The sequence below is a fragment of the Erythrolamprus reginae genome, chromosome 8 (assembly GCF_031021105.1).
Source record: "Erythrolamprus reginae isolate rEryReg1 chromosome 8, rEryReg1.hap1, whole genome shotgun sequence".
In the NCBI taxonomy this organism is placed as follows: Eukaryota; Metazoa; Chordata; class Lepidosauria; order Squamata; family Dipsadidae; genus Erythrolamprus; species Erythrolamprus reginae.
In genome coordinates, this window is record NC_091957.1 from 44443018 (window position 1) to 44456593 (window position 13576).

Here is a 13576-nt window from a genome sequence, read left to right on the forward strand (position 1 = left end):
GATCGCTTAATCCAAACCACCGCCGCTATCCCTTCCCTGGGTCTTCCCCGCCGCCCACGCAAAGGGGAAACCCCAATCTTCGCCTCCTCGCTGCTGCGCCGCTAAAAGGACCCTTTCAATTTTTTTTCCAATGTAAGACATACCCCCATAGTAAGACATAGGAGGGCTTTTGGGGGTTAAAAAAAAGTAAGACACTGCCTTACTATCGGGGAAACACGGTATAAGATGAGAAAGTTACTTTGTCTTGTCTTCGGCATAATTCTGTCCCAAGAAAGGCGATTCAAAACATAGGTTTATTCTCTGGGGCTTTAAGTATCAAAAACTACGGTGCCTAAAACACGATTTGAGTATTGCCCACAAGATCATATGCTGCAACGTCCTACCGGTCAATGACTACTTCAGCTTCAACCGCAATAACACAAGAGCACGCAACAGATTCAAACTTAATACGAACCGCTCCAAACTTGACTGTAAAAAATATGATTTCAACAATCGAGTTATCGAAGCGTGGAACTCATTACCGGACTCAATTGTGTCAACCCCTAACCCCCAACATTTCTCCCTTAGACTCTCCACGATTGACCTCTCCAGGTTCCTAAGAGGCCAGTAAGGGGTGTACATAAGTGCACTGGTGTGCCTTTCATCCCCTGTCCAATTGTCTTTCCTTTCTTTCACCTATCATATATATTCTCTTCCTTTCATATATCCTTTCCTCTAAGTTCACTTTTACCCTTATATATATTACCACGTCTATTTTTCTTCCTATGTATTTGTGTATTGGACAAATGAATGAATGAATAAATACCCTTGTATTGATTGAGTATTTATTGAACTGCAACAGGGTCAGAATCTCATTCCACCAGCTTTGCTAAAAGCCTGCTTATGGTATACACAACATTGCAGTTATTTTGTGATGATTTCAACACTTGATACAGAACAGCGAGAGTTGTAAAGGGTGCTCATTTGATTCAGCCTAAATTGGGGGCGGGGTGAAGAGGGAAGAGGTGCTACACATAACATTCTTATTCCCGTCATAGAAATGCGATTTCATCTGCATCAATAGCAAAACGTTGAATTTCAGAAAATAATACTAGCAACTCTGGCTTTCCACAAAAGTGCCTATTGCTTTACAAATAGGGAAAGGAGGCCACACAGCACACAACGTAGCTATCCCTGAAAATCAGCTGCTTCTACCACAGCGTGACATTAAAACGATATTGTGCAATTGGATTCGGCCGCTACTGAATCAAAAGCCCAGAGGTCTCAACTTTGCCAGCGAAAAACGGGCACCTCGGGAAACTCTACTGTTGAGCTAAAACACTGGCACTCTGGGTTTTAGTTGTCTGCTCGCTGCTAGGGATGACGACTTCGCGAGCGTAAAGTCTTTGCGTTTCAACAAAGGACGTAACTTACATGTACCACACGTAAACGAGATATGTCTTGGAATTTGACGCCCAGCAAAAAACAGGCTGGATTTCACCTTCCAATGGAATATTGCTCTTCTGGATAACAGAACAAAGAACACAGACTAGTCACAAATCAAGGCATTCTACTCCAAACTACTTTACAATAAGGCTACAGCAGTAACATCGTTTGGACAACAAAAGTGCTAGGGGCTCTACTCTTCGGCCGACGACGGGCTGTTGTTGTCTTCGGGTTTCCGTCGGGGCCTGGAGGAAGAGCCGGCTTGCGTCGTGGGAGTAGCCCTCCCATGCAAGAGAACAGATTGAGGTATAGCGCGGTAGCTACGTAGGTGGCAGGTAAGGCTGCTCGGCCCTGCCGGAGAAATGGGCTTCCTCAGGGCTGCAGAGTGGGGGATTGATCGGAATCCGGTACCTGCTTCTCTCTCTCTTTTCCCTCCCGTTGAAAGCCTGAACAAGAGAGGGATACGCCCTTAGGGTACTGGGCGCAACACCGTCTCATCTCCTGGAAGACCGCTTCACATTTAGATTCCAAGTACTTGTTTGCTGCAATGAAAGAAGAAAGACCAGCGGTGAAAGAATGGAAGATAGGCAGGCAGAATCCCCTTCAAAATAGGCCTATAACCAGAAATGAACACTGTTGTGGTTAGCTCTGGCCCAGCTCCTGCCCCAAGGACTGTGGATGTGGGGGAGACATCCACATGCTGCAGGCCTGTTTTTCCCCCGGTGGAATCTGCTGATGAAGGCTCCTCTGACCAAGAAGACATGAGTGACAGGGAGGAGGAGAGTGTGGCAGACAGCTCAGAAGGAGATCAATTATCTAGCTCCTCCTTGGATTCGGAACAAGAGTTAATGATACAGCCACGCATGCGGAGAGCGATGCATAGGCAACAACAACTGAGAGATTATTATCAAAGAAAATGAGGCCACCTGTGGTTGGGTGGGGCTGTGGTCATTAGTGAGGCTGCTATAAATAGCAGCCTGTGGGTTTGGCCATTGTGGAGGATTATCTGATCGTTGTGTTTCGTGACTGCTTTACTGACTTTGACCTTTTTTGTGCTGCTTTTTCCCCACTTTGAAACTAAACCAGAGCAAAGTGTGTTTCACTTTGTGAAAGAAGAAGGACTGTGAATTGCCTCACAGCTGCAAGCTAAGTATCACAGAACTGATAAGGGACTTGTACAAATTACCAGTTTGTTTGGAGACGAGGGCTTAGGTTAAGTGAATTTTCCTTATAAAGAACATTGTTTTGAATTTTCAAACGTGTGTGTGTCTAAAATTTGTACCTGTGAATTTTTGGGAGGAATCTACCAGAGAGCCCGACGGAACAAACACACTCCATGTAATTTCCAAAAGATAGTAGAGTAGAAGAGAATAGAATAGGATATAGGACAGGACAGGACTAATTTAATCTAATTTCCAAAAGATAGGCTAGGATAGGGAATAGGACAGAGAGCAGAGGAGACGAGAGGAGAATGGAATGGAATGAAATAAATAGGAATAGAATAAAATAGGAATGGAATAGAATTGAATTGAATAGGAAATAGGACAGGACAAGACTAATTTAACACTATAAAATTAAGAGAAGCCACTTACCTTGCAAACATTTTTGGATTTCACAGGCATGTTTCTTACAGGGGTCTTTTGCAGCCATAACCAAGGAACTAGGAAGATCAGAATGGAAAACATTATCCTGGCAAAATAGAGGGCCAAAGTTCCCAAGGCCCTATATAAAAGAATCATCTCCCCCACCCCTCCAAATCATTGATCTGGAATCTGGTCATAGAGGATTCAGCTAGTCAAGGATTTTCTTAATCCTCTTTTAAGACCATTGTCTTGCTCGTGGAAAGGGTCAGCTGTCAGTCTCCCACATGCCACCCGAGAGAAGCTGGCGGAGTCCAGGTCAGTTCTGCCTTCCCCAGAGCTTGCTAAGCAAGAGACAACATTGGATGGAGAAAGTTCAAGAAGGACTACAATGCGCTAACCTGGTTTGCTTAAATCCAGCTTGCCAAAATAAATGTCTCTGATGGATTCATGCAACAAAAGCAAAAGCCGACATTAGAGTAAATAGCTTCGTATCATAGACTAAGTGATAATCTAAATTTCTTTAGCTTAGTGTGATAAATACTAAGGATCTCCTTGAGTAGATCCTGAGCGTTATCAATTGGTAAGCTGTAGGCTCCTGTCCCAAATATCAGAATGACATTTAGAAAGACACATTGGCACCATCTTCCCTTAGTACAAACAATGGTTAAACGTGTCGGATAATTAACGCACTCAAAGGATGAAAACTAAAGTACTTAAAGGATTGCATGCATTGAAGGAATGATGTTGAATGAATGGAACTTGAATGATACTGGTTCCTTGTGCAAGAGAGGAAGGGAAGGAAAAAGGAAAGGAAAGGAAAAGAAAAGAGGAGGAAAGGAAAGGAAAAAGGAAAGGAAAAAAAGGAATAAAGGAGGAAATGGAAGGGAAAAAGAAGGAAAGAAAAAAGGGAGGGAGGGAAGGAAACAAAAGGAGGTGAAAAAAGGGAGGAGGAGGAAAGGGAAGGGAAAAAGGAGGAAAGAGAAGGGAAGAAGGAGGAAAGGGGGAAAAGGGAAGGGAAGGGAGGGAAGGGGGGAGGGAGGGAAGGAAGGGAGGGAGAGAGGAAGGAAGGAAGATAGGGGAGGGAGAGAAGAAAAGAGAAAGGATGAATGGATGAATGAAAGGAAAGGGAGGGGAGAAGCGAGGGAAGAAGATGAGAGGAAGGAAGGAAGGAAGGAAGGAAGGAAGGAAGGAAGGAAGGAAGGAAGGAAGGAAGGAAAGGAAAGGTGAACAAGAGGAAGGGAGAGAGGAAGGCCCCCAACAAGCTGCATTTTGGAAACTAGATTCTCCCCTCTGAGTCACTGGTCTTGTAAAAACATGTAGTGTTATGGCCTGGTGATGCTGCCAGAAATTAACAAGATGAAAAACCAAACACACAACATCCTCGGTCGGTAAAAATAAGAGCACAGTATTTTTCAAGGCGGTTCATTCAAGGAAGAAGCTGCGACTTGTTTCACTGGATCAAGAAGCCCATGGGGTCAATTCTTATCTTCCCCTTGCACCCCCCACCCACCCCCCACCTCCCAGGCTTCTGGAATCCCTGCACGCAAGGAGGGCTAAGGCCATCGCCGTGGCTCGCCTCGTTCCTCCACTCTTCCAACCATGGTATCCTGACCAGCTTTCCGGCACGGGAGGGGCAGGTCCGGTCTGCCTACCTAAAACCGCCCCTCCGCTTTCAACATGGCCATGGCACGCCTCTCGACTGCCTGTCCTAAGCTCTTGGGCGATGCTGCTGTAGGCGCTTAAGAGAGCGGCATGCCGTGCTCTGCCTCGGCAGTAGCGGCATTGTGAGTGCTAGGAGTTAACACATTTTTTAAAAAACCCAAACGGGACCGCCGTCCTAGCGCTTGCAGCTCCTGAAAGACAAGAAAACAGAGCATGGAGGAACCACCGTCAGACAAAGAAAGCAGAAACTCAACATAGTGGGTGCATTCCAAAAGTAATGCAATTTTTTTTTAAAGTAATTTATTGAACAGATTTGTACAAACACTTAAAATTCTCCAAAGTACTGTCCTTGGGCCTCTACACATTTTTTCCAGAGACTCTGCCATGACCGGTACGTGCCCTAGAAGGCATCTTCAGGGACCTCTTGCAAGGTCTTTGTCACGGCTGATTAGATCTCTTCTATGGACGAAAAATGCACCTGGCCACAACGCGCTACGAGTCTGCGAGTTCCTGGCTAGACACCAGGTGCCAACGCTCCCCCCCAACCCCCATAGTCCTGATGTCGCTCCACAGACTTCTTTTTGTTCCCTCGGATTAAGGCAGCCCTGAAAGGAACCTGTTTTTCATCCATAGAAGAGATACAATCAGCCGTGACGAAGACCTTGTGAGAAGTCCCAGAAGACGCCTTCCAGGCCACGAACTGGTCACGGCAGAGTTGCTGGAAAAAATGTGTAGAGGCCCAAGGACAGTACTTTGAAAATTTTTAAGTGTTTGTGCAAATCTGTTCAATAAATTACTTTAAAAAAAAATAATTGCATTACATTTGGAACGCACCCTGTAGGAACTCAAGGGAGGCTGGGGAGGAAGAGGAAGAAGAGGAGAACCTCACCGGGTTTAATTGCTGGTCAGGAGTTTTAACAGCAGCTCTTCCACTCCCATGACCTGCAAAGACCCAAAGACGCATTTATTGTAAGAGCCCGGACGATGGACCAGATTCCCACCAATTTCCCACCGAGATGGGTTTACTCAACCTACCGTTAAGTGGTGTTCGATGTGCCATATGCGCGAGTTACTGTCCCGGTACTGCGGCCCCTCTGAGAGCTGCCACATGTGGGGCAGCTGAGAAGCGGGAAGTCGGCTGGGGCGCACGGCTTCACCCAGCGGGACGGGAATTCTTCTGATCCGGGCTTTTAGTGTCCCTCCTTCCTAGAGGAGGGAGAAGCCCCAAAAGAGAATCACGGGAAACTCAAGGCCAAAAAAATCGGCCTAATTCGGGCGCGGAAGCCATGAGACAATGGAGCTCACCTCTTCTGGGGCCACAAGCCATGTTGCTTGGTTCTCATCGCAGTAGACGCCCATCCGCCGTACCCAGAGGCGGACTGGTGGGACTTGGGCATCGTCGCCACTGTCCTCACCTTCTGCCATGCTCTGCTATTGGGCTAAGACGGCCCGCCCTCGGTTCCCATTTCTACAGGTTCAACCTTTACCTCTGGGCAAAGACACACGCAACGGTTAGTCTTGCAAAGAAGTGGCGCCAGGAGGGATGGAGGGAGGGAAGGCCAGGTGGCGTCGAGCGTCCTAGTACCATGAAGAGCATGTTAAAGAAAAAATTAAAAGGAGAGAGTTTAAGAAATAATGCCTTGTCAGACCTCACCTAGAGTACTGCATTCAATTTTGGGCTGCTGATGTCTCGCAGTCATAAGAACATAAGAAGAACCTAAGGAGAGCCATGCTGAATCAGGTCAAAGCCCATCGAGTCCAGCATTCTGTGCCACACAGTGGCCCAACAATTGTACATGGGGATCTTGAGCAGAAAAAGAAGGCAAAACCCTCCCTTTCCCTTGACCCCTCACAAATGGTACCCAAGAAAATCCTGCCTGCCTCAACCAACATAGAGGCGGCACTTGGACGCATAGTTCCCTCTAAGCTGAGCAGTGAGCAATCGCTCACTTAAAAATCATCATCAACTCAGAGTTTTCCAAACCTGCCCAGAAGCCGAGAGGGAAAGAGTGAGAGGGAAGGAGAGAGAGAGGAAGAGAGAGAAACAGATAGAAAAAAGAGAGGAAGGAAAAGAGAAAGAAAAAGAATGGGAGTAAGGAAGAGAGAAAGAAAATCAAAATCTAGTTTGAAACTAGCTCAACTATTTAAGTGGCATTTTGATATTGATAGAGTTGCCCTATTATGAGCTCACTGTTATAGACACAGTACAGTATTTTATTTTGAAATTCTCTGAGGCAAAACAGGGTGGGGGTTGTTGTTGTTTTTTTGTTTGTTTGTTTATTTATTATTTCTGTGCCGCCCAGTCCCGACGGGACTGCCGCTCAGACACCATACTTCCCCCCCCCAAAAAAAATAGAGGGAACACTGCTTGGACGTCCATTTCAATAACCATCAATCAATAGAGATCCACCAGTCAAGTGCTGGTGGATCTCCATCACCAATTCAGGCACCCAAATGTAAGTGGGACACATCCAAAAAAGGGCCCGGAATTCCCCAAGTGGTTTTTTCCCCCCCATCAAGTTCTCTTTCCCAACCTTGGGCATGGGAGCCCAAGGAAGTGGAGACACCCCTTTGTTTCACATTGTAGCAAATGAAACCCCCAAAAGTTGAAGACTACCACAATGACCCTTCAATCTGACCCAAGGACGGCACCTCGACCCAGTTTTGTGAGCCCCCAACTTGGAAGGTGGTAACCGGGGGCATCGCCAGTCATGAAACCACTGGGGGGGGGGGGGGTGGTACTTGTCCTATGGATAGGATGGGCACAATGTCAATGGGTGCCTAGCTCCCTCCACGACCATGGGACCATGCAGTCACATTCTCGTTTTTCCCATACCTGCCTCCTCCCTCCAGCAGGATTGGACTGAGGAGGAGCCACCCCTCAATGGGAGGGTGCTCTGGCAGGATGGGTCCATCCACTTTTTGGAGCCAGAATGGCAGCGGTTGTGCCTGCTACCATCCCACTGGCCCAAGGAGATCTGCCCCGCTTTTGAACCATGTTTGATGGTGACTCAAAGAAATTAGCTTATTTCCTCCACTGCATTACAAAAGAGAAATTGAAACTCTGGAAAAAGAAGAGGGCAACTAGAATGATAAAGGGACTGGAAACCAAAAACACACGAGGAAAGGTTGCAGGAACTGGGCAAGGATTGTCTAGTGAAGAGGAGGTCCAGGGGGCACAGGATAGCAGTCTTCAAATACTTGAGGGGCTGCCACAGGGAAGAGGGCATCACACTACCTTCCAAAGCACCAGAGGGCCGGACAAGGAGCAACGGATGGAAGCTGACCAAGGAGACATTCAACCTAGAAATAAGGAAGTACTGTCTGATGGGGAGGGCAATCAACCAGTGGAATGGCTGGGAAGGTCCTTCAAGAAGAAAAGTGTGGTGGTCGGTTATGATATAATCTCCCGGTGGCCTTCATCAATAGTTAGGGCCAAGTCAATGTTTCTCAACCACAGCAGCTTTAGAAAGTGTGAACTTCAAATCCCAGAATCCTCCAGCCCAGTGTTTTTCAACCAGTGTGCCGCAGCACACTAGTGTGCCGAGAGACATGGTCAGGTGTGCCGCGAAGCTCAGAGAGAAAGAAAGCAAGAGAGAGAGAGAAAGAGAGAGAGGGAGGGAGAGAGAAAGCAATAGAGAGAGAGGGAGGGAGGGAAGGAGAGAAAGAGAGAGGTAGGGAGAGAGAAAGAGATCAAAAAAGAGAGGAAGGAAGAAAAAGAGGGATGGAGAGAGAAAGAAGGAAGGGAGAGAGAAATAGAGCAAAAGGGAGGAAGAGAGAGAGAGAATTTTTTTGTCCAAACTTTTTTTAGCCCCCACCCTCCCCCCGCTCAATGTGCCCCAGGGTTTCGTAAATGTAAAAAATGTGCCGCGGCTCAAAAAAGGTTGAAAATCACTTCTCCAGCCAGACGGGAGTTGAAGTCCACACATCCACAAGTTGTTGAGGGTGAAAAACACCAAGTGAATCTGCAATCTGGATGTGGCCTTAGGAGCGTTTGATCATTAATCATTGGATATTACCCCTCTTTGCCTTCCCATTTTTTTTTCTCTGTCAATTGATCACCCAACACCCAAGTCTTCAGAGAGGGGCGGCATACAAATCAGATCAAATCAATCAATCAATAAATAAACCATGTTAAACCATTTTGAGAGGAGAAAACCACCAGAAAACGTACAAGATCTGAAATCAAGAATAGGTACAACTGATGATTTGTGGGCAGTGTACTCTCCGCTGATGTTACTTGAAATACCTTAAGTGCTGAGTTAATTAGATACAGTGTTCCCTCGCTTTTTGCGGGGGATGCGTTCCGAGACCGCCCGTGAAAGTTGAATTTCCGCGAAGTAGAGATACGGAAGTAAATACACTATTTTTGGCTATGAACAGTATCACAAGCCTTCCCTTAACACTTTAAACCCCTAAATTGCAATTTCCCATTCCCTTAGCAATCATTCAGATTATTACTCACCATGTTTATTTATTAAAGTTTATTAAAAAAAATATTTATTAAAGGCAGATGAAAGTTTGGCGATGACATATGACGTCATCGGGTGGGAAAAAACGTGGTATAGGGAAAAAACCCGCGAAGTATTTTTTAATTATTGTTTTTGAAAAACCGTGGTATAGACTTTCCGCAAAGTTCGAACCCGCGAAAATCGAGGGAACACTGTATATGGATTAGTAGGAATGGCAAAAATCTCTCTTGAAAGGAATATTATTTTGCCTCCTTGGGTGGTAAAACTAAATTGCTGAAGAGTTGGTGAAGCATAGCAAAATGGAAATTATTTAATATCCCAATTGCATTAGTTTCAAGGATGAGCCACAGATCTTCCGGTATAAGGACAAACTAATCGAGCTCTTCTTTTTGGCAAATTACAGGGGGGAAAGGTAGCAAAAAAGCATATCCATTTGTTCATATGCAGAACAAATCAGGAAACAAAAATTCAGCAGTCTAAACAAAGAGGCTGCAAATGTTAGGAAAGGAACATATATATTTCTAGTGGTTTTTTTTTAAAAAAAAACCCTTATCACACATTGAATGGAGTGGTTGAAGAATAAGGGTGTTATAAACCGCTAGGGAGAAGAAACAGAAACAAAAAAAAAAGCACTGTGGAGCAACAGAAAAGAAAGCTGTATGGTTAACCAACTTTGGTGGCCAACTTTCAAAAGAACATTTTCGACATTTGATCGCTGGGAAAGAATACAGAATAGGCCAAGGAAGGTACAAGCTGTTCCTGTGGGCTTGAGAATTGCACCAGAAGCTCTTGGGATCCAATGACTAAATTTGCCAAATGCATCAAGATCTGCTCAAATGACACACTTATTAAGGACAAACCCACACTACACAAGAAACGTTCCCCAAGAAGCCCATCCCCTTCTCCCTTCCTTACACACCCACACGCACATACGCTGGTGCAGCAAAGTTGGGCTGCAAAGTCAAATTCAAAAAGCCCTACATAATATATATTTTTTAAAATGCTCATGTTTGTATTCAGGCAGCCCTTGGTACCCTAACAACAGAGGGCAACTCTCACCAGGGAGCTATTTTGGAGGGTGACTCAGAGGGGAGAAATTTTTGCCTGTGTTTGGTTTGAGGAAAGAACCGTTTCCCAAGCTGCACCGGGATCTTTGCAAAGTCTCCTGTCCACACAGATCAAGAGCATTATGCATGTATGGAAACATCTGCCTCACATTCTATTAATACCTTTAATTCTGATGTCGGCAATTTGCTTAGAAAATAAAGAACGTTCTCTGGAGTCTATTAGACTCCCTATTTTTGCAAATTTGACTTGTTATGGAACACGAGACAGAAGGCTGAACGTAGAGATGGTGGCAGAACTGAATTGAAAGACGGATCTGTCATAAGCAGCACTAAGCCATGCATCATGGCTGCAGCAGGCTTAAACCCAAAGCAAGCTGGCTGCAAGCTTATCACGCCTCTTCGGAGCATGATCTGCCGCACGAATCCCAGCGACCAATTAGGTCCCACAGAGTTGGCCTTCTCCGGGTCCCGTCGACTAAACAATGTTGTTTGGCGGGTCCCAGGGGAAGAGCCTTCTCTGTGGCGGCCCCGACTCTCTGGAACCAACTCCCCCCGGAGATTAGAACTGCCCCCACCCTCCTTGCCTTCCGTAAACTCCTTAAAACCCACCTTTGCCGCCAGGCATGGGGGAATTGAAACATCCCCCCGCCCCCGGGCCTATACAATTTATGTATGGTATGTTTGTATGTATGTCTGATTAATAATGGAGTTTTTGAAATGTTTTTAAATTATTACATTTGTTGTGAATTGTTCTATTGCTGTTGTGAGCCGCCCCGAGTCTACAAAGAGGGGCGTCATACAAATCTAATAAATGAATGAATGAATGAATGAATGAATGAATGAATGAATGAATGATTTGTCTGTTTCCACATAGTTGTTCTGAAGTTCAGCTGTAGTAGGCCAAGCTTCCAGCAGCCCTCTAAACATTTATCTGGTCCTCCGAGTATTCACTACTTTTTCTTGGCATCAGTGAGAAATTATGTATACATATCTCTATCTCTATCCCATATCCCTATCCCGTATCTCTTTCCCTATCTATCTATCTATCTATCTATCTATCTATCTATCTATCTATCTATCTATCTATCTCTACCTACCTACCTACCTACCTACTAGTACAGTGGGGGGGGGGGGAGTTCTTTCTTTTGCACTTTTACAAAATTGGTATCAATTTTGTGCAATATTCCAGAGTATCTAATCCTTGTCCCGATTTCCTTGAGTTGGAGACAAGAAAAGAGATCGCTTTCTGCGTATGACATGCAGAGGCAAATATTCAATTGCCAATTCCATTTGGATTTTGGAAGCTTAGAAGAAACGTCCCCAGATTTTAATAGAAACCTTGCAGCCAAAATCTTTCCCATCAACCTATCTCTACCCTAAGATGCTGCTGCTATACCTGCTGGGTTTGGTTTACCGTTTTTTTCACATTGCAATAAAGAGACAAGGGGAAGGCAGAATTAGCCATCCAAACTGCAGACGGCAGTGTTTACAGTCACACCTTGACTCTGAGCTAGGTAAAAGCCCAGCAACTACTATATATTGGCCAGTGTTGACCATAGTTGGATTTCTTTCATGTGTGACTTAGCATTCTGACCAACCACAGATACTTGGATTAGTTTCAAGCTGAACATACTGTAAACCCGGAAAGTAGGTTTGTTTACTAGTTGAGAGTGTCATGTGAACCCGATTACAGGGTGGTCCTGGCTTAGGTCACCCTCGCCTCTTTCTCTAGGCCCTGGCTCCCTATCCCAGAAGAGAATAATCAGCTCCCCACTCCCATATAAATACTAATGCAGGCAGTCCTCGACTTACAACCGCAACTGATCCCCAATTTTCTGTGGCTAAGTGAACTTTGCCCAATTTTATGACTTTCCTCCCCAATTGTTAAGTGAATCACCACTACACTTAAGTTACTACTGTTTCCCCAAAGTAAGACATACCCTGATAATAAGTCCAATCAGCAATTGAATGCATGGCAATAACGCCAGGCACTTATTTCAGGGATATATGTGTGTGTGTGTGAGAGAGATTTTTTGTCAAGTCAAAATTTATATATTTTTTGAGTCAAAATTTATATATATATAACATGTTTTTGCTGAAGGGAGACTAGGATAGCGCTATTTTGGCCTTTTTTCCAACAGAAAAAAACCATATATATATACATTCATATATATATGAATGATAGGGTCTTATTTTTAGGGAAACACGCTAACACCTTTGTTTCATGAATCTGGTTTCCCGGTTTAATTTAATTTTTAATTTTAATAATTAAATTTCTATGCCGCACAACTCCCTAGGAACTCAGGGCGGCTCACAACAAAATCGGGGATAAATTAATATAAAAATGTTACCACTTAAATAGTTACAATCATCCATACATTCATGGGCTGACCTCGCTAATCATCCTTCCCCCCCCCCCGAAAATCAATGGTCCAGGGCCTGTCGGAAAAGCCAGGTCTTTCCAGAAGGCCAATAAGGGGCGTGGGGGGCAGTGCAGATCTCAGGAGGTAGCTGATTCCAGAGAGTCAGGGCCACCACGGAGAAGGCAGACCTGTCAGCCGACATTTAGCCCTCTGAACCCTGTAGACCCTCCAGCCGACATTGTTTAGCCCATTGATGTTTGCTCATGAGAAGGTCGCAAAGAAGGGAATCTCATGACACCGTCACCCCCGGGGGGCACCCCAACCATCATAAATACAAGCCAATGGCCACGGGTACAAATTTTGATGCCACAACCTTGGGAAATTGCTGCAACAGTCATTGAGTGCGAGCAATGGTAATTAAGGGTAAGCCACAGTGGCAGGTCACTTTCCAACTTGGAAAACGGTCACTAAGCGGACGGTTGTAAGTCGAGGTCCGCCTGGATTCGGCAGAAAGCCAACCTTTCCTATCCCAGGCGTAAAGGGGGCGCTCCACCTGTTGGGCTGCAGCCTGCCCTTGTAGCCTGGCAGAGCTTTTCAGGGGTCAAGGGGAGGGGCTTCGTCATTTCGGCTGCCCCCCCACTCAAGAACGTCCCTGGAGGGGGTGTCAAGGCAGCCCCCTCCCCCACGGGGGGGGGGAATCGACCCAACCGCCCGCCTTTACCAGGCAGAGACCGACCCGCTCTTTTCCTTCGCCCAGCCAGCACACACACACACAAACCCACCCCAACGTAACGGCTGAAGGACAGGCGAAGCGCGTCAGGCTGCCCACGGGAGACCCCCCCCACGGCTGCCTCTCCTTCGCCCCACGGCCGGACGTACAACAGCTCGAGCTGCCCGACTCCACCGCCCCCCCACTTTCCTCGGCCGGAACCGACCTGCTGGCAGCGGCGCCGGCGGAACTCCACGAGCGCTTCAGCTCGGGCCCGGACGGGCACTTCCGGCCA

The 13576-nt window shown here is 46.0% G+C and overlaps 2 protein-coding genes across 4 annotated transcripts; both read right to left on the reverse strand.

Moving 5' to 3' along the window:
- Positions 1-802: 802 nt before the first annotated feature.
- Positions 803-3079, reverse strand: CMC4 (C-X9-C motif containing 4). The gene is made up of 2 exons (XM_070759816.1): positions 3018-3079; positions 803-1967 (listed from the first exon to the last, which is right to left on the reverse strand). The coding sequence occupies exons 1-2, from the start codon at positions 3073-3075 to the stop codon at positions 1798-1800; spliced, it is 228 nt and encodes a 75-aa protein (XP_070615917.1). The 5' UTR covers positions 3076-3079; the 3' UTR covers positions 803-1797.
- On the reverse strand, positions 803-13568 carry MTCP1 (mature T cell proliferation 1). Of its 3 annotated transcripts, none has more exons than XM_070759813.1 (7): positions 13508-13568; positions 5976-6248; positions 5706-5876; positions 5560-5612; positions 4661-4861; positions 3018-3085; positions 803-1967 (listed from the first exon to the last, which is right to left on the reverse strand). In XM_070759813.1, the coding sequence occupies exons 2-4, from the start codon at positions 6093-6095 to the stop codon at positions 5565-5567; spliced, it is 339 nt and encodes a 112-aa protein (XP_070615914.1). In that variant the 5' UTR covers positions 6096-6248; positions 13508-13568; the 3' UTR covers positions 803-1967; positions 3018-3085; positions 4661-4861; positions 5560-5564. The 3 variants fall into 3 exon arrangements, with proteins under 3 accessions (XP_070615914.1, XP_070615915.1, XP_070615916.1); XM_070759814.1 differs by lacking the exon at positions 13508-13568 and adding an exon at positions 13355-13414; XM_070759815.1 differs by lacking the exons at positions 4661-4861; positions 13508-13568 and adding an exon at positions 13355-13414 and having other exon boundaries at positions 1548-1967.
- Positions 13569-13576: the final 8 nt, after the last annotated feature.

Bases quoted from the DNA above. Each gene is read 5' to 3' on its own strand.
- MTCP1 (XM_070759813.1), bottom strand. From the start codon at position 6,095: ATGGCAGAAGGTGAGGACAGTGGCGACGATGCCCAAGTCCCACCAGTC. The intron at 5,877-5,975 runs GTGAGCTCCATT...TCCCTCCTCTAG, and splicing joins GGCTTGTGGCCCCAGAAGAG to GAAGGAGGGACACTAAAAGC. The intron at 5,613-5,705 runs GTAGGTTGAGTA...GGGTCTTTGCAG, and splicing joins ACATCGAACACCACTTAACG to GTCATGGGAGTGGAAGAGCT.
- CMC4 (XM_070759816.1), bottom strand. From the start codon at position 3,075: ATGGCTGCAAAAGACCCCTGTAAGAAACATGCCTGTGAAATCCAAAAA. The intron at 1,968-3,017 runs GTAAGTGGCTTC...CTTTCATTGCAG, and splicing joins AATCCAAAAATGTTTGCAAG to CAAACAAGTACTTGGAATCT.